The sequence below is a fragment of the Erpetoichthys calabaricus genome, chromosome 10 (genome assembly GCF_900747795.2).
Source record: "Erpetoichthys calabaricus chromosome 10, fErpCal1.3, whole genome shotgun sequence".
In the NCBI taxonomy this organism is placed as follows: domain Eukaryota; kingdom Metazoa; phylum Chordata; class Cladistia; order Polypteriformes; family Polypteridae; genus Erpetoichthys; species Erpetoichthys calabaricus.
This window is the reverse complement of record NC_041403.2, coordinates 84,918,526-84,942,549: the sequence shown is the minus strand read 5'-3', so window position 1 is coordinate 84,942,549 and position 24,024 is coordinate 84,918,526. Positions and strand designations below refer to the sequence as shown.

The 24,024-nt window shown below is 37.4% G+C and overlaps 1 protein-coding gene across 1 annotated transcript in view; it reads right to left on the bottom strand.

Moving 5' to 3' along the window:
* The window catches only part of syde2 (synapse defective 1, Rho GTPase, homolog 2 (C. elegans)), a 99,143-nt gene that overhangs the window by 54,994 nt on the left and 20,125 nt on the right, over positions 1-24,024 (bottom strand). The window contains exons 2-3 of the mRNA XM_028811526.2: positions 16,456-17,211; positions 198-1,315 (exon numbers count right to left, since the gene is read on the bottom strand). Coding sequence (XP_028667359.1) covers positions 198-1,315; positions 16,456-17,211 — 1,874 coding nt within the window. The remainder of the gene's footprint in view (positions 1-197; positions 1,316-16,455; positions 17,212-24,024) is intronic.

Below are 24,024 nucleotides of genomic sequence, written 5' to 3'. Positions count from 1 at the left end.
GATGAATGCTTATTTTGAATCTCTGCAAGTAAGTTTCAAATAAGTTGTTCAAGAACATCTTCAAAAAATTAATATTTAACTAAGGCTATTATACCTTTAGTAATGTATATTTACAAAACTTTATACCAACTAGAAACTCAGACATTATTAAGAGCAAAACACATCAGTGAGACTAAATAAGATACTATACATCCTACCTGGCAGCCACGTTTTTCTATTTCCCTGATGCACTTGTCAATTAGTAAGGGCACCATAAGTCCAGAATTCTCTTTCTCCACTACCTTCCAAGCCTCCACTCCAAAGACTATAGGTTCCCGGTCTGAATCAGGACTGTCGAGAGAATTCTCCCACTGCTCCATCAGATTTAGTTTCACATAAATGATTCCCCTTGGCTCTAGCTTTACTGCTAGCTGGTGGGTTTTAGTGACTCGGAAGAGGGAAGGAAGAACAACTGTCCCGTGGCAGCACACCTTGTTCCTTCGAGGTGTTGGCTCCCAACTAAAAACAACTAACTTCAAGTGCTGCGCATTTTCAAGTTCAATATTAAATGTGTGATCCATGTCAAGAAATGTGGTCCTGCAAGTCAGCAAAGCAGTGCGGGCCTTGTTAACAGAGTCCACTTGAATAGCACAATAAACATCTCGCGAATCAATCCTAGGGGGCTTCAGATCTTCTGCTCCATAGAAATGTACACTCATAAGCCCTGATATGTACTGGGAGCTCTTGGGTTGGTCAGCAAAACTGTAGTGGCGGAAGGCATCAACATCAATGTCTGTGCCATGCCCTTTAGAATTGTTAATAGCAGGCTCCTTACCCTTACTGTTTTTATTTTCACCATGATGCTTGCCTGATTTGGTCACAAGTTCTGGGGAATCACCATCACTCAAGTAGCCACCCTTACTGGCTGATTTTGAGCCCCCAGAGCTGTTCTTCTTGTAACTGTGTTGGGTGTTGACACTGCTGTCCAGATGGTAGCGAGAGATGACATTTCTACTGGCAGCAGCAGCTGTGCTACATCCGGGAGTCAAGGAAGAACTCTGTCCTGACTCCATCCCACTGCTGGTTCCATTGCTTTTAGGAGAGGTGGCCTGGGATTCTGAATGGCTGGTGTTACTGGAAACACCCTTTACACTCAACTTCCTGCTAAGCTCTGGAAGCTTTTTCATCTTCATGGACAACTTTCGAACAGTTCTTGGAGACTTGATCTTGTCCGGAAATGACCAGTTAATTGAGGTTCCCTTTTTAATGGGACTGGGACTTGAAGGGGGTGAAAATCCCACACTGGATGCTTCAGTACCATCTGGAGGGACTGTAGCTGAAAATATAAAGACAAATGTTACAGCTCTCATAATTAAACAGACTGACTTCTCAGTTAGAATCAGATACTGGGAAAAGCCACAATTATAGGTTTAACCAAAAAGGTTCTACAAATCTATCAAGAGATTTGCTCAGATGCTACTTAGTACTAGATGCTGGATTGGTTCAGGATATTAATAACATTTCCTGCACATACACTTTAGCTCAGTCAATATTTTCAGTCCAGCCCAGCAGGTTCAAGAAAATATGGATACACACTAAATCTATACTGAAGTTTCTCACTATGCTGAAACACAGTCTCACCAACCTTTGAACCTGCATGTGTTAATCTCTTTGGAACTTCAAATAAAAAATGCATCCATTGATAAATCAGTTTCATTCAGTTCACAGATGCAGGAAACTGGAGTCTATCTGGTAAAGTTGGGTACAGGAAACAACCAAGAACAGGATGACAGTCCAAATATGTACTGTTCATACTCACACTCACTCACACTAAAGCAATTTAGACTCACTAGCTAACCTAAGAATGATACCTCCTAAAAAAATTGCACAAGTCATTGTAAGAAATTGAGCGATCCATGGAGAAATTTAGCAGGGAAGGAATTCAACACAATATTCTAAAAACAAGTGGCGGCAGTACTAACTACTGTACCACCTCTATATAAGTAATGTCCTTCCATTTAACCAAAAATTAATGTTGATCAGCCAATGTTTGTGAACAGCTAGACAGTGCCTTCTTCGCAAGTAGGGAGGCGCCAAAAAGACTGTCTATAAGAAGTCTCTTTCTTTACCTATTAGGGTGTTTTCCAGGAAGTAGCTGAGCGTTAATGCTCATCAAATAAAAGGCATACCTGTGCATGCTAAAAAGCAAGATAGCTTCAGAGGATTTTTTCTTTTGTTTGCTTTTTTATTATTTTTACACAAAACAATCAGTTCCCAGCACAAAGAACATTGCATGTGGCTCTATTTAAACATTTTAAAAGAGCGAGAGGCTACTGTTATGATATTCACCTCGGGCTTAAACTCAAAAAAAGCAATGAAGTACTGGTTATCACGCTATAGATTTCCCATGACGTCTATAAAAAAGTAAAATGTTACAGAAGAAAAGGAAATTCAGGCCACATTTGCACTAATCTAATTGCTTAACTGAAACTGATCTTCTCAAATTGACAAGTTAACACAGCTTTTAGAGTCAGCCTTTCATATGATAGCTTTGAAAGTGATATATGTCTCTTTTAAAGGACGAACACAAATACAGGCAAAACATCAAAACAGCAACTGCAGCCACAGCATTCCACTAGCCTTCAGTCTGCCATAAGCCAATGAAGGTCATCTGAATAAAACACTCAACTCGTTGTTACTACACTTAATCCAAATCTTAATGTGGTATGGAAGCGGTACCTTAAAAGAATAGCAACAATTTTAGTTATTTACACATATTTTTTGCAGTATTAGCAACTTCATCTGACTGCATGGCTTTGTTTCTCCAAATGTAATCCATTTCTCCAAATGCCCTAAGAGAATTTCTCTGTCTTGTGTGAACAGAGGTGTTCATAGCACATCAAAAGCAAGTGTCAAACTGTTTTATAAAGTCATTTTGAAAGTGTATAGCCATAAGGAAGGATGAAACATTTTATTGTAAAAAATAACTGGAAAATAAGATTTGGTTAAGAATAGTAAAAATCTCTACCAGTATTCAAGGATACATTTAAATACTATATATGACCAAACCAAACTATGTTCCCTATACTACAGAACTTAAGCTTGCCTTTCATTTCCAATGTCAGGTTATATTCACGTAACCATTTGTCCATATTGTATCATGCCCCTGGAAATGCAGCTCATTTAACTTTTGCAGCCATACAACAGTTCCAACATGTTTCAATGGCAAATGTTAACTATGTAATCAGAAAAAATCTCAAACAAAATGGGATTTCAAAAAGCAGTGGAAAAAAATCATTGTGATTTGTATCAGAAAATTGTAATGTTAACACAGTATGTTTAGGACATTATAAAAATCCTGACACAGAATGATGTTATTTGTCATGTCTGTAACTGTACAGTGGTACTTTGTTCTATTAACTATGAGATCTGCTTGTAAACATGCAGACAGGTACTACATAAGTATTTGGATAGTGACACAATTTTCATAATTTTGGCTCTGTATGCTGCCACAATGGATTTGAAATAAAGTAATCATTTTGGGATTGCAGTGTTGACTTTCACCTTCAATTTAAGGGGTTTACAAAAAATATTGTATGAGCCATTAAGGGAATTACAGCCATTTTTTGGCATAGACCCCCCATTTCCAGGGGCTCAAAAGTATATGGACATTTAACTGGCAAGCTGTTCCATGGCCAAATGGGAGCAGTTCCCTCATTATTTCATTAACAACTAAGCAGCTAAAAGGTCTGAAATTTATTACAAGTATGGAATTTGCATTTGGAACCTGTCACTGTGAACTCTCAAAATGGACCTGTCCATGCAAGTAAAAACAGTCCATTATTAGGCTGAGAAAACAAAACAAACCCTTTAGCGAGATAGCAGAAACACAAGGAGTGGTCAAATCAACCATCTGGTATATTCTTAAAAAGAAGGAATATACATATAAACCACAGAAGACAACTGTGCTGGATGATCACAGAATTCTGTCCTTGGTAAAGATGAACCCCTTCACAACATTTAGCCAAACCATGAACACTGTCCGGAAGGTAGGACCTATCATTCCCAAAGTCTACAATCAAGAGAAGACTTCATGAAAGTAAAGACAGACGGTTTACCACAAGGTGCAAACCACTGGCAAACATCAAGCATAGGAAGGACAGATTAGACCAGGCATGTGCAACCTACGGCCCACGGGCCGAATCCGGCCCGCATACTGATTTTATACGGCCCGCGACGACTTTTCCAAATATCATTGAATCTGGCCCGTTGGCCCTCTTGGTGATGCCTGTTTGTTCTTGTGGTATTGTTGGATTATTTTTGATAGTATGATGCAGCCAGTGCTTTCTGAAGTACTTTATATTGTGCTTCCCCCACTTTTACGGCACGTCCGGAACTGTCGCACGTTTAAAGTGTGTAAGAGCTCGTAGTCACGTAGTCGTTGACTCTGCTGCATCTCTCTGCTCTGCTGTCGTGCGTAGCATAGCGCAGTCTTTTCATGGTTTTTGCTAGTGCTGTACCTATCTGCATGTTGTTTAGAGTTTCACGCTATATTGGCCTACATTTCAATACTTTCAAATACTTGTGAATTTTTGATCAAACCCTAATTACGATGGCTTCAACAAAGAAGAGAAAAGTGGACGCTGAGAGTCGTACATTTCAAGAGAAACGGACTGACGATTATTTTTTTTATAATGCAGAAAGAAAAACCTCTTTGTTTGATATGCTAGGAAACTATTTCAGTTTTAAAGGAATACAATTTTAAGACACTACAATACAAAACCAGCTAATTACAACAGTTACAAAGGTTAACTAAGAACAGATAAGATACAAAATTTGAAAAAATGTGTATCGGCACAACAGATGTTATTCCGCAAACATACTGATGTAGCTGACATTATTGTTCGTGCAAGTTTTATTGTTAGCGAAAAAATTGCGAAGCACTCAAAACCATATTCTGAAAGCGAGTTTGTCAAGGAATGCCTTACTGCAGTCACGAAAGTTCTGTGTCCAGAGAAAAGCCATGAAATGGAAAAGATAAGTTTTTCTCGTTGGACAATAACCCCACGAATCGACGAAATGGCCAGTGACATAAAATTAAGCATTAAAAATATTGCATCAAAATTTGAAGCATTTTCCATTGCTCTTGATGAGAGTACAGACTCCAACGATACCGCTCAATTGGCTATATTTATTCGCGGAGTTGATGCTAGCTTCAATTGTACGGAAAAGTTGCTTGCTCTCCAACCAATGAACAATACAACAAGGGGTGAAGACATTTTCCAGGAAGTAAAAACTGTTTTTACTGTACAGTAATCCCTCGCCACTTCGCGGTTCACTTTTCGTGGATTCACGACTTCGCGGATTTTATATGTAAGCATATCTAAATATATAACGCAGATTTTTCGCTTCTTTGCGGGTTTCTGCGGACAATTAGTCTTTTTACTTCTGATAGTTGCTTCCTCAGTTGGTTTGCCCGGTTGATTTCATACAAGAGATGCTATTGGCGGATGGCTGAGAAGCTACCCAATCAGAGCACGCAGTTAAGTTCCTGTGTGCTGCTGATTGGCTCAGCGACGCAGTGCTGCATTAACCAGGAAGTCTCATCTCATCTCACTCATTCAATATTAACGTGCTCTTTATACTGCATTCAGGGGATCATCACTTTCATCGTCATCATTTTTACTGCGCAGCATATTCATCACGTCATATATAGCTACGTGTACTTCGCTATACAGTAAGTGTAAACTTATCTACCGATTTCATATTGCTTAGCAGTTGTCCCTGTTATTAATAGAGTAAAGGGTGGGTTGTAAACAATACAGGGAGGGTTTAAAAACGTCCAAATAAATGTTAAATCATTAAATAAATATGGTGTCCCTACTTCGCGGAAATTCAGTTATCGCGGTCGGCCTTGGAACCTATCTCCCGCGATAAGTGAGGGATTACTGTATTTGATTTAAAGTGAGAAAAGTTATGCGGAATATCCACCGATGGAGCTCCATCGATGATTGGACCAAACATCGGAGTTGTTGCCCAAATAAAAAACGAATTATTAAGTAACAAAATCAATACCGAAGATTTGTCGGTATTGCATTGCATTATTCACCAGCAAAACTTATGTGCAAAATCAGTTAAATTTGCACATGTGATGGGCACAATAACTGCATGTATAAACTTCATTAAATCCAGGGTGCTAAATCACCACCAATTTCGAGAATTTCTGGCTGACGTTCTTTCTGACCATGAAGATCTCACATTTTATTGTGAAGTGCGTTGGCTTAGCAAGGGAAAAATGTTGAAACGTTTTTATGATTTGAGAAATGAGGTATCTCTTTTCATGGACATGAAAGGAAAACCTATTCCTGAGCTAGAAAATAAACCCTGGCTGTGTGATCTTGCATTTCTTGTCGACCTAACAACACAGCTAAATGAACTTAATGCTAAATTACAAACTCAGGGACAAATGATTCATGAGCTTTATGGACACACAAAATCATTTCAAAATGAGCTTTGACTCTGGGAAAGCCAATTAAAGGAAGGCAATACTGTACTTATCATTTTCCCACACTTGCGAACCACAAAGATTTTGATTGTGAATCGTTTGTGAATGAATTAAATTCATTGAGTGGAGAATTCAACACTAGGTTCCGTGATTTTAAAAATCAAGAAGCAAACCTGCAAATTTTCTCTTGTCCATTTGATGTTGATGTCGAACTAGCTCCACTTTCATTGCAAATGGAATTAATTGAACTACAAGAGAACCTTGTCCTGAAATCAAAATTCAATGATATTGAATGAATTGACTTTTATAAAAACTATTTCCCACGTGACAAGTTTCCAAAGCTGACAGCTTTTGCTCAGAAAAGAATGACTCTATTTGGCAGCACCTATAAATGCGAGCAACTGTTTTTCAAGGATGAACTTCGTAAAATTCAAAAGCAGGATGCGAATTACTGATGAGCACCTAGAAAACACGTTGCGAGTTTCCACGTCCACAATATCTCTTAATATTGATAAGCTTGTGTCCACCATGTAATCTCAATCGTCGCATTAATAAAGAGTTTTTATTAAATAATATATTAATAAATATTTGTTGTTTTTTTTTTTTGGCCTTCTTGCATTTTCGATTTTCAGAAATATATATATATCCTGAAGTACTCCGGCCCGCGTAATCTTTCTACTTTCTAATCCGGCCCATAGTCCTGTCAAGGTTGCACATGCCTGGATTAGACTTTGCCTGAAAACATTTTTTTTAAAGCCTGTTCAATTCTGGAACAGTTTTCTTTGGACAAATGAAACTAAGATCACATACAGAGAGAGAGGTTGGTTAGGAGCATGCCGCACCCACCACATGACAAATCATCCGGGTTGCAACCCAAGTGCAAAGGGTGATGTTTTTTTTACAGTGGCTGGAGTGCCAGTCCTGCCACAAACTCCCAAGTCTTCTCTGCAAGTTGGAGGTCCTGCTTGCAGGGCTGGATGCAGGTTAACGTCATACCCAGGACAAAGCAATTGCAGGTTAAAGGCCTTGCTCAAGGGCCCAATAGAGCAGAGTCACTTCTGGCATTCCACCAACCTTCAGACCCTCAGAGCCACCACTCCGCTCTTAAGAGGGAGGTTGGGCAAGTACATAATGTATATAAATATGTAGTCACCACATAATGTACTGTATATAAATATGCAGTCACCGCATATGATCTGCAATTCAAATGAGTGAAAGTATCTAGAACTACATGATATCCTAATGTTTACACTAGTACATTAAGTTATTTAGTTAAGTTATTTTGTTATTTATTATTCATTACTTAATTTATAGTATCATTTTTATTGTTCCTTTATAGTCTTCTTAAAAGTTCTTAAAAGTTTATCAACTAAGCATTTCACTACATATTGTACTGTATATATAATTTGTATGTGATAAATTGATTTTTTCATGTGTGAACTGTATATTTGCAAATATACACAATAGACATGACACTTATTTAATATTCATCAGTTAACTTTATTTTGTAGTCAAAAAAACACAATATCTAAATATCTAAAGAGCTACCTTTAATCCATTTTTTAAATATAATGTGCTCTTCCATACAGTACATCCATAGATGGATTTTCTTTGCATGTTATTAATCATGTATTTCTTCACTTGTACTATCAAATGCAAACAAAAATCTGCTCTCATTTCATAAAGAGGGCAGCACTATGTTCAGAATGCCTGCTGTGCCCTTCTGGCAAGAAATTTCTTAGAAATGTGGCGTCTGATAAAACACAAAGACTCCCCTTGTACTGCAAATCACTACACAATCCTGTTAGTAGGCTGTTTTGTTGCATTCCATGTGCTGTGTTTCAGCATTGTTTTTTTTTGTTTTCTTGAGATTGAGTGAATATAGATGGAAGCTCCCCAGATTTATTTGCTAGTCCAGTAGACTCAGTGCTTCCAAAGACAAAGGTATACTATCATATCCCAACTTTTCTTCTTTTTTTAACTCAAATGCAGATTGCTGGTATTATTTTAAAACTGTCAGTTTTTACATGAAGAAATAAAACAATATGCTAAAGTTTTTATCAAAGGTAAGAAAAAATAGGAATTGTTTGGGCATTGGCTCCTTCACTTTCATTTTTGTATAGAGATTCCTCTTTCTCTCATCCTTGTGTGATTTCTCTTTGAAATGTTGGTTTTCTCCCAAAATCTTTCTCCACTGAAGATGTTAAGTTATAATGGGTGGCACTGCTGTCTCACAGTATATGGACCCTAGTTCAGCTCCTGCTGTGCAAATTTAATTTACATGTTCTTCCCATGTTTACAAGGATTTCCACTTAAGACTCTGGTTCTTTCAGCACACTTATTAATAGATGATGGTAGATAGACCTACAGTGCACCTGGCAATTGAGTGGCATAAAGCCCTGTATTGTATATAATGATATTGGCATAGACCCCATTTCTCTAAAACTGGGAAACAGCAGGATCAAAAAAAAGGTAAATATGTTTGTTTGTTTACTCTGTGATGTGCTCTGATCTTTAAAAAAAGAAAACTCACTATAACATAATTAAATCTCTTAAAGCTTTCAAAAAGGCAAGACAGTTTAGAAAATTCAGTGAGCTGGGAAATTATGATGAAGCTAATACCTGTACTATAAATAAACCGTTCAGTCATCCACTTTGTATTCTTTCACTGACCACAGTTTGGTTAGCCAGTGCTTGCTACATTCACTTGGGCATCACTGAAACAATCCCAAACACTGTTTCTGTAGGTTCACTACACAAATTAAATCTAAGGCTACATTTTCAGGTTAGAAGAGTCATTGTGGGTAGAAGCTCAAAAAAAGTGTATACACTATAGATGGGAATGAACATATGATATCAACATACTGTACCTTGCACCTTCGACATTCATTGGAAGGATAGACAGGTCAATTTTGATGAACCTTTCTAAAATAGACCCAAGGTAAAAATCTGTCGCATTTTGAGTGGAGTTTGCATGTTTATCACTGTGTCTTTGTGTGTTTTGCTCAGTCTAGTTTTCTTCTTCCATTCTAATGATGTCTGTGTTAATAGTTGGGACAACTAATTGGCCAGGCGTAAGCCAAAAATGTGCGTGCCTTATTCATGGTTGGTCCCTTCTGCTGAGATAAACTCTAGCCACACTGCAACTCTATATTAAATTAAGAAGATTTCAAATCAATGGATGGAAGTATGGACATCTGACACATCGAGACATAAATTGGATATAGACAGGCATGACATCTAACCATTTTAGCAGAAGTGACCAACTGCTGCATTATTCATTTGTATGAACCCATAAAAGCTAACCAAAAATAAGCAGGAAGAAAATAAAATGACAAAAAATAAATAGTAAAGAAAAAAGAAACACAGATTAAAAGAATTAACAGTATGTTATAAAATGAAGCACTAAGGCATTCCCAAGCATTACATTATTATTTTGCAAATACCTTTGAGTAAAATATTGGAAATGCTTTCTGCATGTCTTTATACTCTGTTATCCGTGAGAGTGTTTCACTGACATTACGCTCAACACATGGCCTTGATTGCCGCATACACATATTTAAACTATGACAAAGAGAGATTCAATGTATATCTGAAACAATAGAAACAATCTCCAAGTAAAACTATGCATTCTGGGTTTAGGTTAACAGTAGCCAATTCAAATCCCACCTCTTTTATGAAACCCTGTTTAAATCTAATTCATTGATAACACTAGTACATTAATTTACTTGTGGTTTCTATATTGCTTAGGATAAATGAGCAGGCTAAGTAAGCAAATGCAATGCAGGAGTGCATTTTGCTGTGTTCTTTGCATCCTGGATAATTCACTATGTCAGCCATTTTTTGTTTTGCTTTTTCCAGAATATTTAACATTAGCAGAAACAAATCTAAAACTTGTTCTTATTCATCTTCTTCTCCTTCCCAACAAGTTAAATTTCCAGAACAAATTACATTTACATTAATCCAGGAGAGGAATGCTGGCATGCAGCTAAAGTTTCAAAGCTATAATTTCCTGTATTCACCCAAACTATGCAAACGTTTCCTGTTTCCAGTGAGGTGCCTGGAGAGAAATCAAGACAAATAATAAAAATCTATGTTGTCTATAAGCACTTCCAATAGAAGTAACCAATGACCCATGTGCAAAAAAAAGTAACAAGTAGTGTTTCCAGACATATATAGAGACTAGATATCCGAATTGCTATGAATGGTGTTATCCGACACTGGAGAACATCATGATTTATTGTGCAAATTTCCAGACAGTAATTTGGGCACAACTGTTTTAAGTGTATAATTAATTGCAAAGATAGCATATTGTTCAGAAGTCTTTATGCAGCAGCATCTAAAACATCCAGAGGTCCCCTGAACATTGTGTTGTATTTGAATCTAAACAGATGCTGAAATAAGCATATGCTTTCTCTGTACTGCACACTGATAAAAAGTATTGTGGGCAACAAGACATGTAAGCATTCTTGTGAAAAGAAACTGTAGGAAGGACAAACAGGTTACAGTAAAGAGCATCACAAGACCTCTATAATATCAATATGCTAAGCAATATTACTTTGGAAATAATGGCAATCAAGCTTCATTGCATTGTGAATGTTATGTGGGTATAAAACAACCACAGTAGATGTATGTTGGTGTATATATAGTTCTGGATAAGTGATAGGCTTTTCCTATATTTTTTGGGCTGTCATGGATTTTGTGTTCCTCTTTTATTGTGTACTTCTTTGAATATTTGTGCCTGAATGAGGATTTTTATGAATGCCTTAATGGTAAATACCATATAAAACATTATCTAAAAATCACACGTTTTTACATGCAAAATCTGGGAAATGTTTGGGACAGACTTTATCACCAAATCTTTACATAATATGTCCAAATAAACAGCACTATTACTAAACTCTCTCTACAGAGTAAATGAAACAAATAAGCAACTAAAAAAAGTACATAGGTTTCATAAATACAGAATACTACGATGTCACTATGCACAGCACTTCCAGATGGCAGCAATTAACACTTGTAGCATGGAACTGTAGAGAATTACCACTGTACAGCATGCCTGGATGGACTGCAGCTTGATTGTTTGAGTAGACACAATGACACGTTCTCCATGTAGAAGGTAGAGCCTTGCTGAACTGGATATAACCTTGAGAATCTATTGAATATATAAGACTGGTGATGGCAATGCCTGCATGACACTTAAAAGGCAAAAAATCACAGCTCAGGAAAAATGCAGCACTACATATATGTTTTTAGATTCCAAGAAGCAGATCAAAAATGATGCCTGAAGAAGAAAATAAATTCTAAGCATTTCAAATGATTCATGCAGCACTCATCAAAAGACCTAATTTGAACACAAGGGTAGCCCAACAAACATCTGCATTGGTGAAGAAGAAAAGAATGTCACGTTTTTGCTGTAGGGTATTCTTTGGATTCTATAAACACAATCTCCTTATATTCTTGATGGCAGTATGTAGTTTACTGTTGGCAGGGTACAAATGAGGGAAATAATTATACACCACTGTTCGAGTTAATGGTAAACTCATACGTTAGTGTTACTTTTTTAATGAGAACTAGACTGGTGGGGAAATTTGCACACAAGCACAATACTACATTCAAATTGAAAATAAAGGTGAAAGTGTATTAGGTGAGTCTAGAACAAACTACAGCATACTTAAAGCAATTCACCCAGAGAATTTGTAAATACTGGTCAATTCCTGAAGGGTTGGGGGGACTGTTCATAATGAGACATTCTTTATCACTAGAAGACTTTGTAGAGAGCAAGCTTAGATTTTAAGGAGCATGCTTTTATTCAACTTTTCTACACCAAGTAGAGGGTTTAAATTACCAACAATTTGGGATGAAAGTGAGAGTGTGTGCTTGGACACCATGACTACCTTCAAAAGTGTGGAAGACCAGTGCTAAGCTTTCAGAGGTCTAGGCATCATTCCTATAAATGTTACACACCCAAATACCTGTATACTGAATGTGTCCTGCCCTATGTGAATTCCAGTATCAAAAATTAATCTTTATTTAAACACTTTTATCCAAAGCTACTCCCTAAACACTGTAGATCTTAAATCATTTACTAAACTTCACACAATGATGAGCAGTAAACTGACAACCTTGTACTTACTTCACAGCTCAGTACCTATTAAAGTAACTAATTGAAAGTTTGTTGCATGTTTCTATCATTAAAGCTTTACATTGCTTAATTTTTAAATTGCTCCACTTGAAGACAAAACAGACAACACAGTCACCTTGCATAGTAACAATACTAAGCTCTTTGGAAACGACTGCTGTCTTTGCTACATCTGTTACGGTATACTGGATAAAAAATCTGCTTCTATAAGACTGCTGCCTCTGCTACAGCTGGACTATCTATCACACATTGTACAATGCAATGGATTTGCTAATTGAGACTTATGACACTATACAAGAGAAAAACAGCCTCCACAAGTGAAGGTGTAAATCGCTACTGTCATATGTAAAGCACAAAAAAAAAAAAAAAAAAAAAAAAAAAAATTCATTCAGTCAGTGAGAACAAGTGCTTCAGGTAAATATTGTACAGTATGGAATTTTTTAGAAGGATATGCTGCATTTGGAGAAATAAAATTTACAAAACTGCACATATTTTATACTGTATAAGCACAAAACTACATCTAAACATGAATGCACATGCTATGCACACAGTTTACACAGTATTTAGATTTTTTTCCTGAGGGTAATTAAAAGTAGTTTCTTTTGAAGTTATATAGGTTGCCAGTTTGACCTTCTCCTTGAACGAATACAGAAAAATGAAGGTGGCTTTTTTGGTGGTGAGGTTTTAAAATAGACTGGAGGTGTAAAAGCAGCTCTAGTCTAACCAGTAACCATCAGCGATGCAAGCCCCCACTTGTTCAGTAGCCAGTAGCCAAAGGCGTGCAAGGATGTGAAACATCTGTACAGGGAACAGCTTAAAAATGTTTTATTTTTTTATTTTTTTCTAGCAGTCAGTGAATGCATGAGCATATACAGTACATCAGAAATAAACACAAGACTTCTGATTTTGATGGCTCAGCACTAGGATTTGCTGAAATCTACAGTGTTGCCACCTAACGTGCAACAAGATGTGGCCTCATGACTTCACTGACATTCAAATTTGACTGTGGTCTCATACTGAACAAAATAATAAAAACTCTGTTCTTTCATGCTGAAATCCAGACCATACAAGTTTCCACTTCCGTGCTCATTCTTTTGGCTGATACAAGTTGATCCATTTTGGATTTTGGAATATTTCCATATACAGTACATAATAAGACACATTGAGGACACACCCTTGATCAAATAGGGAAATGCAATCAAACCAGCTAAAACATGACCCATGCGTATAATTCATTATCACCAAACTGTTAATGTGTGTTGATGTGACAAACATATTACCTCAGAAGGTATGATTATGAAGTATGGACTGTATTTTTGTTCCATGTTAAGAGGGTCAATGCCGCATATTTGCACTGGAGAACCTTTTTGGTTTTTCATCGGTTTATATTGGCTATACATTGTCACTTCTCAGGGAACTGGCCAGCAGGTCAAGAATATCTTGGCCAACCTTCACTCCATGCCTGCTGTGATGAAAGTCATTAACTGAGCCATGAATCACTTCATTCAGTTTTCGTATGGTGTGGGCATACATACATAAAACATAACATTTTTGGCAACATTAAAAGAATTTCCAGCAGTGTCCAGTTTTCTTAATGTAACTGGAGCAATATGCTGAACTCATATTGCCATAAGGACCTGAAGAGAGAATGAAGCTGATTTTGTTAATTGTAAGCAGTGAAATACCATTAACGCACAAGTCACTTGTAATTTTAATTGTGCCGTGCAACACCTTGGAACACAGGTGTTATGACATTTCACAAAGCTTTTCGACTGTGTTGCATTGGTTAATGGTGCTTGTTGCATCAGTACACCCCACTCAACCAACAATTTCCTCTGCATTGTCAAACACCCCTGGATTGCCAATCGTGTGTATTTGCCTTGTGGCACTCTGTTATTCACAGGGAACTGGGGGAACTACAAACCTTCCTGTTCCCCTCTGAAAGAATAAATCTATTTTGAATCTACATTTGTTATTCACATCCACTTTTTTGCATAAGCATACTTTTCAGCTCAATTTCCAAGTAGTTTTATAAATCATTCCCTGGAGTTGAATTTTCTCCTTGTGGCATTGTATTGCCACTCAGAAAGTTTCAGATATTGCATATCAGATTAACCTGTATCGACAGCTAATATTTTCTTACAAAAGTGATTTGAGACATATAAATGACTAAGAACCAAAAAGTTTCATTTACATTTTTAAAATTCATATTTTAAGAAACTACATATTTAAACTTGGATCAAGAGGGCATCCTACAGCTTTAATCTATAGACTATTACTTTTCATTTTTAAGGAACTACTTGGGATGTTTTCTATATAAAAAGATGCCCCCTCCCCTGTTTTAGGCCTTTAACAAGTGAAAGTGCATAACCTAACTGCACATTATTATAAATGGATTTGGTCAGGTCAGAAGATACCTTCCCTCTCTCTTTTGGGTCTGGTACCATTTAAGGCCAGTCACAAACGGCAAACCCACTTAGCAGCTATTATTCATCCAGTCATTAAGCTATTTGTCAAACCAGGCACTCACTAGTCTAAGACCAATTTATTTTTAAACACAAGGGCTATAGACAGCCAATGGATGTGCACGTAATGGACTTGCATCCCATCCAGAATATATGCAACATATATAGGACAGGCTCTGTCTCCTGTTGACCTTGTATTGGAATAAGCTTTAAGATCATTTGAAAAATGGATGGGGGGGGCGGGGATATAAAGATATGTTTTATATATTATACATATATATATACACACATACTGTATATGTGTTGCAAGTGTTTTAGTTGTTTGTCCCACCTATACAGCTGGGCATGCATTTCACTGTATACTGTATACTCATACTGCATTCCATGTCTCTGCTGATTTGCTGCTTTTGACATTAAAAAGGACTATCTGCAGAGTGTTTGCCAGTTTATGTAAAATACTTGCAACACATGTATGCTGACCCACGGTCTCTGATATACGCACATACCAATTCAATACATGTTTAACTGTGACACAGTGCAAGTATATTCAAGGCTAATACTAAAGCCAGAAAACTGGCTTTCAAACAAAACACCATTAGCAGACACTTGGACATGAATTATATAACATATAGGCTTTAAAATAAGAACATCCAAATAATAAAAACTTTATGACCAACACCCTGCAAACCCCACCATAGTAATTTACCCCCCTTAAACCCCACTCCCATTTGCTATATATTGCCTTAGATTCTTTTTATGTCTAATCATTTCCATCTGAAGATGACATCAAGTAGATTATTCCAAGTTTAGGAATAAAAAACTATTTTAAGATATGCAACTCATTTTCTTCCCTGGACTTCTATCTACAAATATGCAAACTGTATCACAGACCTTCACTTCTATAGACACACACACACACTATATATATATATATATATATATATATATATATATATATATATATATATGTAAATAATATTCTTTGTTATAGACACAATATCAAACTTGAATTATAACTGTTACATTGGAGAAAATACTTCATTGTGTCTTTTCTCTCTCTTATATGCTATGATCCACTGATTGCTGCTACCAGTGACTGATGTGTTCAGTACGGCTCTAAATTGCTTATTAGTGGTAAGTATGCCAGACAGTAAGTCAACAGCACATTTTCACATAAAAAACACATGGGACAAGTGCTTAGTGTCAAATATGAAGAATGTTGCTTGGAAACTTTTGAAACATGATACAGAAGAATTATGAACAAGATTTTTCAGGATGAAATACCATATATCATTCTCACCAAATTATTATTTTTCTACTAATTAAACATTTAAAAAAAGCAAACATATTACACATGCACTTACTTGCTGACCGGGTCACTGGAACAAAAACGTCTTCCGCAGAAGGGCCACCTCCCACCTTGCCACCAAACATCTGCTTGTGTAACTGCGGACGATCAATGGAATGTGCGGAATTTGCGTGGTTGGCCTCATTGCCAACAACACTAAGACAGTCAGCCAAAACCTCTGAGGAAGCTGGGCTCCCAAGAGGAAGGAAGAAATCCACTTTTTTGCTAGAATCTCCATTGCCTGGTTTCCTCAGACTGTTTGAATTAGGTGCTTGGGTGCGGCCTACCTTTGCACTGACATTGCACCCAGTATTTGGTTCTGACTCCTCATCCTCCGGGATGGGGTTGTACCATATTTCTCCTTCATCATCAGCATCACTGTCTTCTGTGAGATCAACAATTGGATGTCCAAGAGGAGATGAGTTAGTATTTTGTTGATTTGGATGCCCTGTCTGTTTCATTGAGTTCTGTGGACAAAAGGCTCGCAAAGGCTGAGTGCATACCACATGCAAAACTGCGTGATGCTGGGCAGTTCTCTTCCTTTCAGAGGGACTTGGAGGACTAGTTCCATGAACAGAATCTCCTTCAGATGCACCAGAAATTATGCTCTCCTCAGTAGTATGATTTTTATGAGAACTTTGCTGCAACCAGTTGCGTTTTTTGGACACAGTTATGCTATTGACAGCAAACCTTGATTCTGTGGTCTCATTATGCTTACATTTTCTTGGTTCTCGCTTGCCCATGAGAGTGCTGTGTGCATTCTCTACAGTTTCTAGGTGAGAGAAACAGAGAGAGAGACAGAGTTAATCTGCAAACCATTAACAACAGAAGACAATGCTGAGTTGGTATTATTCAATAACTACTGGAAAAAAAATTTTTTTTCCCCTTTTGGCCTGACTACGCTCTGGCTTTATAAATATGATACATAATAAATAAATCTTCCTTACAATTCATCCAGCCAAAGAAAGTGAGGAAGATTACCATTCTCTGGTTTTGGAGGCCTATACAAGATTGTCTTCTAAGGATATCTGAAAACATGCGAGTCTATTTTTAATCATCTCCTCCTCTCTTCCATTCCATTCACAACTCAATTTGTTTGCTTCAGGGCTCTTAGTCGTCTTTTTCATTGCACCATACTAATTACATGTTTCATTCATTTTCTATCATTTTTAAATCTCTGGCCACTGCTATTATTTGATTTCTTTTCATTTAATTACTTAGTAACACCTCCTTTAGTTCACTAGTCCGAAAGGAACAAAAACATGAGTAAGAAAGAGGAATGTGCTGTGTCTGCATGTATTACTTTATCAATAATTTCAATCTTTCAGGGGTGGGGTGGGGGGTCAATTAAACAAAAAAGACAGTCTCCATGAGAGCTGACTGAAAGAATGATAATGTCATTTTCCCAGTGTCTAACTGAAAGCAGACTAAAGCTCTCAAATACATTGTTTGTGTTGTGATTACTTAGTTAATTTTCCTGTCTGATGTGCATTTCTTTTGAGGAGCACATAGTGGAAACTAACTAAAAATGCAAAACACAGGCAAATACGCAATTGTGACTTTTAAAAATGAAACTTACTCATGTCTGTCTGATACTTCCGTGAGCAATTTCTCATTCTTTTGATTCACAGTGCTTAATTGCTAGCCACATAAACGGAGACAAACCAAGAAAACTAAGAAAGCACTTAAGTAGAAAAAAATGACAGAGTATATAGAATACAAAAACCCTAGTGTGTGAACATGAGGTGTTCAAACACATAATTCAAAGACAGACTAAGGTGAAAGCAAATGAGCAATATCTAGATGATAGCTTTTTTAGAAAATCACAAATATTTGTTTTAAAATTTTGCAGCCTAGTAAGTAAATGTATTTGCAGCTACCATTGTTGTAAAGTATTAGGGTCAAGGTAAAATCAGAATTTTCTGGGGAAAGAATTAACGTTAATAATTTTTTAAGCAGAATCCTGCAATTGGGTTTCTCACAAATATATAGTGTCACTTAGCTATTCTGTTTAAACTAATCTTATCAAACACTTTCAGAAAAGGCTATTGTTAGCTCATAGCACTAAATTACACAGGGCATTTCTTTGGCATTTTTTAATTTCACCTTTAACTTTAACCTCCTAGATTAATCCTTCACAATCTCTATGTCACCTTTTTAATATACACCTTTATATCTCCCAGCATGAGTATGCCAGTTCTATTTAGGGCACTTACCTAACCAAGGTAACTTACTTATCATGGATAATGTAACATTGCTACCTGGTTAATATTTATTGATCAGAATCCTTTAGAGGATTAGGATTAACATTCATACAAAGGCTTATTCAATGCTCATATATTCTTTCCAGGACAAACTGTGGCGTTCGACAGGCTTACACCAGGGCCAATGTGGTTTAAAGTATTATATAACATTAAATGATATTGTATGTTCAATATTTTTAATACAATCTATTTCTATATAATCACAGTATATATAAATCTGTCACATAAAATTGCATTCTAAAGTGAAGCATATTTTATAAATAAAAAAAACAGCCTCCTCTTGTATTCTATAATGGACCTAATGTAACCCCAGGGTCCCAAAATGAAAAAAAGCCTTACACCCTTCAGAATATATCCACTTTGAAGTAGCAAAGGTTTTGATTCAAGAAAACATGCCTTCTGCGTTTCTGAGGCATGTTTATGACAGTAAAAGTAAACTGTAATTAATAAATTTTATCACAGATTCTTGGTACAAGGGTTGGCAGTGCATACTAAAACCTTTTCTCTTTCCTCTACAGATCCACAGAAGGAAAACCTACCTAATCTTACTTCCGGTTACAGCTCAGAAGACCTCCCACCCAGTCTCACTCCTGACCTCATTTCCAGGTGCAGCTCAAAAGACACGCCTCTTCCTCCCACCCATCTATACGGTAAAGCCACCATTCCCTCCATACTAACTCAGTCTTATTTTAGACTCAGTCTAGAAAGATAGTTCATTTGCTCTGTTGTGCTTACAACTTGCTTACTTGTTTTCAAGTATACGGGGTTAATCTCAAAACCTTTTTCTTGGCTCTGTTGTTCGTCTCATTACACCTACTTTTGATTCTGCAATTCAGTATCTTCAGCTGTTATTTTCTGCCGTGGCTTGTCATAACACAGATGTGCACTCAAATCATTTTGTGATTTTTTTCTTAAACTTTTCGGCCGTTAAATTCTGTGTTATTTTAAATAGCCTATGAAGCAAGATTAATTCCGAGTGGAAGCATGGTGGTGAAAAGCTCACTTAAGACTTTTTTTTTTATATACCTTACACAAATAATAGTCAATCATAAATAACCTGATTACACTGAATTCTACTTTTAATAAAAGCCATAGGTTTTTAAAGGATCCAAGTCACATGCACATCCCAGTTTTCATGGTATGTCATGCATAAGCACAATAAAAGAAATGAAAATGAAAATGTGTGATACTGCCCAACATCCACTATGAAATAGGCTGAAGCACCACAACCTACCACATTTTTTAATGCAGAATGAGTAGCTCTTGATGAAGAAATGTTTTAACAGAATTGAGGGAGTAAACTCACTGATACCAATCATTCTGTAAATACCTGGGGAGAATATGCAAACTCGATTTAGAACCGTTTTGCACTACCACTCAGCCTATGCTAAAATATCTGCACTAAACTTTTACCCAATTAAAACTAAACATATGCCTATAAAGACTGTTCAGTTCTTGTCTCTTGATTGCAATCTTTCTTTCATTAGAGCACCAAAGCCCAAGCATGCACTATCATTCCAGCACCAGCAGGCAATATCTTTCCAAAATAATAAAATATGCTTCCATATAGTCAAAGAATGTAAACTATCATAAGTGTGATATTTTTCAGTTGATCTCTTGATATCTACATAACAGAGACAGCAATTCACATCTGGGCATCAACATTTAATAATGTCAATAACAGAGATTGGTGATGACCGTCCATGCCTTTGGCCTTGAAAGGTTGTTGCATAGGTGACATTTTCTGCTTCATTTTAATTATCTCGTTTGTTAAGATTTTGAACGCTTAATTGCTTATTTTAGTGTTATTTAAACAGCTATATTCATTGTTTTAACTGTTCCTTATTGGCAATAAGATGCAAATAACAAAAGAACCAGCAGTTCTACACCTAGCTTGTCTCCATTTCCTCCCTTGTGTATTCATCAATCACTACTTGGTTTAATTAAGTACTCAGAAGTAAACTGAAAAGAAAGTGATTAAATGAAAATTACTCATCCGTTTTAGGCTTTAAATCACTTGGATGATACATGTAACATTAGAAAGGAAAAAAAAATTCTGTGATTAAAGAATGAACTGACATGGCAGTGTTAAAACACTAATAAGCCATGAAATTAAATAAGATGTGTTGTTGGTGAGACCAGCCACTGCGGGTCTCCAGGATCGGAGTTGTCCACCCCTGAATTATATATAAAGGATTTACACAAAAACAACCAACTTGTATATTTAAAATTATGTGTTTATATTTTTTCCACCTAAATAATAAGTAATTATTACTTATTTTCCACCTAAATAATAAGTAGGCTGAACAAATCAGCATAATTCCAAAACAGGACACAAGTCATCCATATCCATATTACTAAATGAGAATGGTAAACCAGATATGGACGCAGGGACCTGCCCGTGGACGCAAAAGACATAGTGCGCAGGCGCCACACAAAGCCCCCCCCTCCAACGAGAATGGTAAACCGGATATGCCCATAGCACACAAAAAAAAAAAGGAGTCAGACGCAGGCACCACACAAAGCCCATAGCACACAAAAAAGAGGAATCACACCCACGCCCCAGAGTAAAACGGTACAGACTACGGAGTACACACACTAACATAAATAAGAAATGAGACACAAAGCCCCCCTCCACAGGAAAAGCCACCCTCCACTAACAGAAATAAGAAATGAGGCAACGCATAAGAAATTATGCAACGCGCCCATAGCACACAAAAAAAAGGAGTCACACGCAGGCGCCACACAAAGCCCCAGAGTGAAACGGGACAGACTACGGAGTACACACACTAACATAAATAAGAATTGAGACACAAAGCCCCCCTCCACTAACAGAAATAAGAAATGAGACAACGCGCCCATAGCACACAAAAAAGAGGAGTCAGACGCAGGCGCCACTCAAAGCCCATAGCACACAAAAAGGACGAGTCACACACACGACCCAGAGTGAAACGGGACAGACTACGGAGTCTACACGGTGTCACCCATCAAGCCCGAGATTACAGCGCCCAAACCCAGTGTAAAACGGGACAAAATACGGAGTCGAGAAAGGTTCACAAATCAAACACGACATGATACGCCACCCCAGAGTAAAACAGGACAGATTTCGGAGTTCAGAAAGGGTCACAAATCAATTGGAGTACGGAAAGCGCCAGACAGTACGCAAACACACTACACATGCATAATCCACGCACCTCTAATAACCCGCAAGCAAAAACACGATATAGTACAGAAACCCCACAAATACGGACTCCACAACATATTTGAATCACATTGCAGTAATACAATCACACAAACAACAGGACTCAGCGCCCCACCCCAGAGTAGAACGGGACAGAATACGGAGTCGAGAAAGGTTCACAAATCAAACCCGACATGATACACCACCCCAAAGCAAAACGGGACAGACTACGGAGTCCAGAAAGGGTCACACATCAATTGGAGTACGGAAAGCGCCAGACAGTACGCAAACACACTACACATGCATGATCCACGCACCTCTAATAACCCACAAGCAAAAACACGATATACTACAGAAACCACACAAATACGGACTCCACAACATATTTGAATCACATTACAGTGATACAATATTTACAGTGCAACCACACAAGACACAGGCACAACACCTGATGGGCAATAAGAATAAACGAACACTCCGTATTAAAGGTTCGGCATCCTCACACGTGAAGACTATATAGCATACAGTGGTGTGAAAAACTATTTGCCCCCTTCCTGATTTCTTATTCTTTTGCATGTTTGTCACACAAAATGTTTCTGATCATCAAACACATTTAACCATTAGTCAAATATAACACAAGTAAACACAAAATGCAGTTTGTAAATGGTGGTTTTTATTATTTAGGGAGAAAAAAAAATCCAAACCTACATGGCCCTGTGTGAAAAAGTAATTGCCCCCTGAACCTAATAACTGGTTGGGCCACCCTTAGCAGCAATAACTGCAATCAAGCGTTTGCGATAACTTGCAATGAGTCTTTTACAGCGCTCTGGAGGAATTTTGGCCCACTCATCTTTGCAAAATTGTTGTAATTCAGCTTTATTTGAGGGTTTTCTAGCATGAACCGCCTTTTTAAGGTCATGCCATAGCATCTCAATTGGATTCAGGTCAGGACTTTGACTAGGCCACTCCAAAGTCTTCATTTTGTTTTTCTTCAGCCATTCAGAGGTGGATTTGCTGGTGTGTTTTGGGTCATTGTCCTGTTGCAGCACCCAAGATCGCTTCAGCTTGAGTTGACGAACAGATGGCCGGACATTCTCCTTCAGGATTTTTTGGTAGACAGTAGAATTCATGGTTCCATCTATCACAGCAAGCCTTCCAGGTCCTGAAGCAGCAAAACAACCCCAGACCATCACACTACCACCACCATATTTTACTGTTGGTATGATGTTCTTTTTCTGAAATGCTGTGTTCCTTTCACGCCAGATGTAACGGGACATTTGCCTTCCAAAAAGTTCAACTTTTGTCTCATCAGTCCACAAGGTATTTTCCCAAAAGTCTTGGCAATCATTGAGATGTTTCTTAGCAAAATTGAGACGAGCCCTAATGTTCTTTTTGCTTAACAGTGGTTTGCGTCTTGGAAATCTGCCATGCAGGCCATTTTTGCCCAGTCTCTTTCTTATGGTGGAGTCGTGAACACTGACCTTAATTGAGGCAAGTGAGGCCTGCAGTTCTTTAGACGTTGTCCTGGGGTCTTTTGTGACCTCTCAGATGAGTCGTCTCTGCGCTCTTGGGGTAATTTTGGTCGGCCGGCCACTCCTGGGAAGGTTCACCACTGTTCCATGTTTTTGCCATTTGTGGATAATGGCTCTCACTGTGGTTCGCTGAGTCCCAAAGCTTTAGAAATGGCTTTATAACCTTTACCATACTGATAGATCTCAATTACTTTTGTTCTCATTTGTTCCTGAATTTCTTTGGATCTTGGCATGATGTCTAGCTTTTGAGGTGCTTTTGGTCTACTTCTCTGTGTCAGGCAGCTCCAATTTAAGTGATTTCTTGATTGAAACAGGTGTGACAGTAATCAGGCGTGGGGGTGGCTACGGAAATTGAACTCAGGTGTGATACACCACAGTTAGGTTATTTTTTAACAAGGGGGCAATTACTTTTTCACACAGGGCCATGTAGGTTTGGATTTTTTTTCTCCCTAAATAATAACAACCATCATTTACAAACTGCATTTTGTGTTTACTTGTGTTATATTTGACTAATGATTAAATGTGTTTGATGATCAGAAACATTTTGTGTGACAAACATGCAAAAGAATAAGAAATCAGGAAGGGGGCAAATAGTTTTTCACACCACT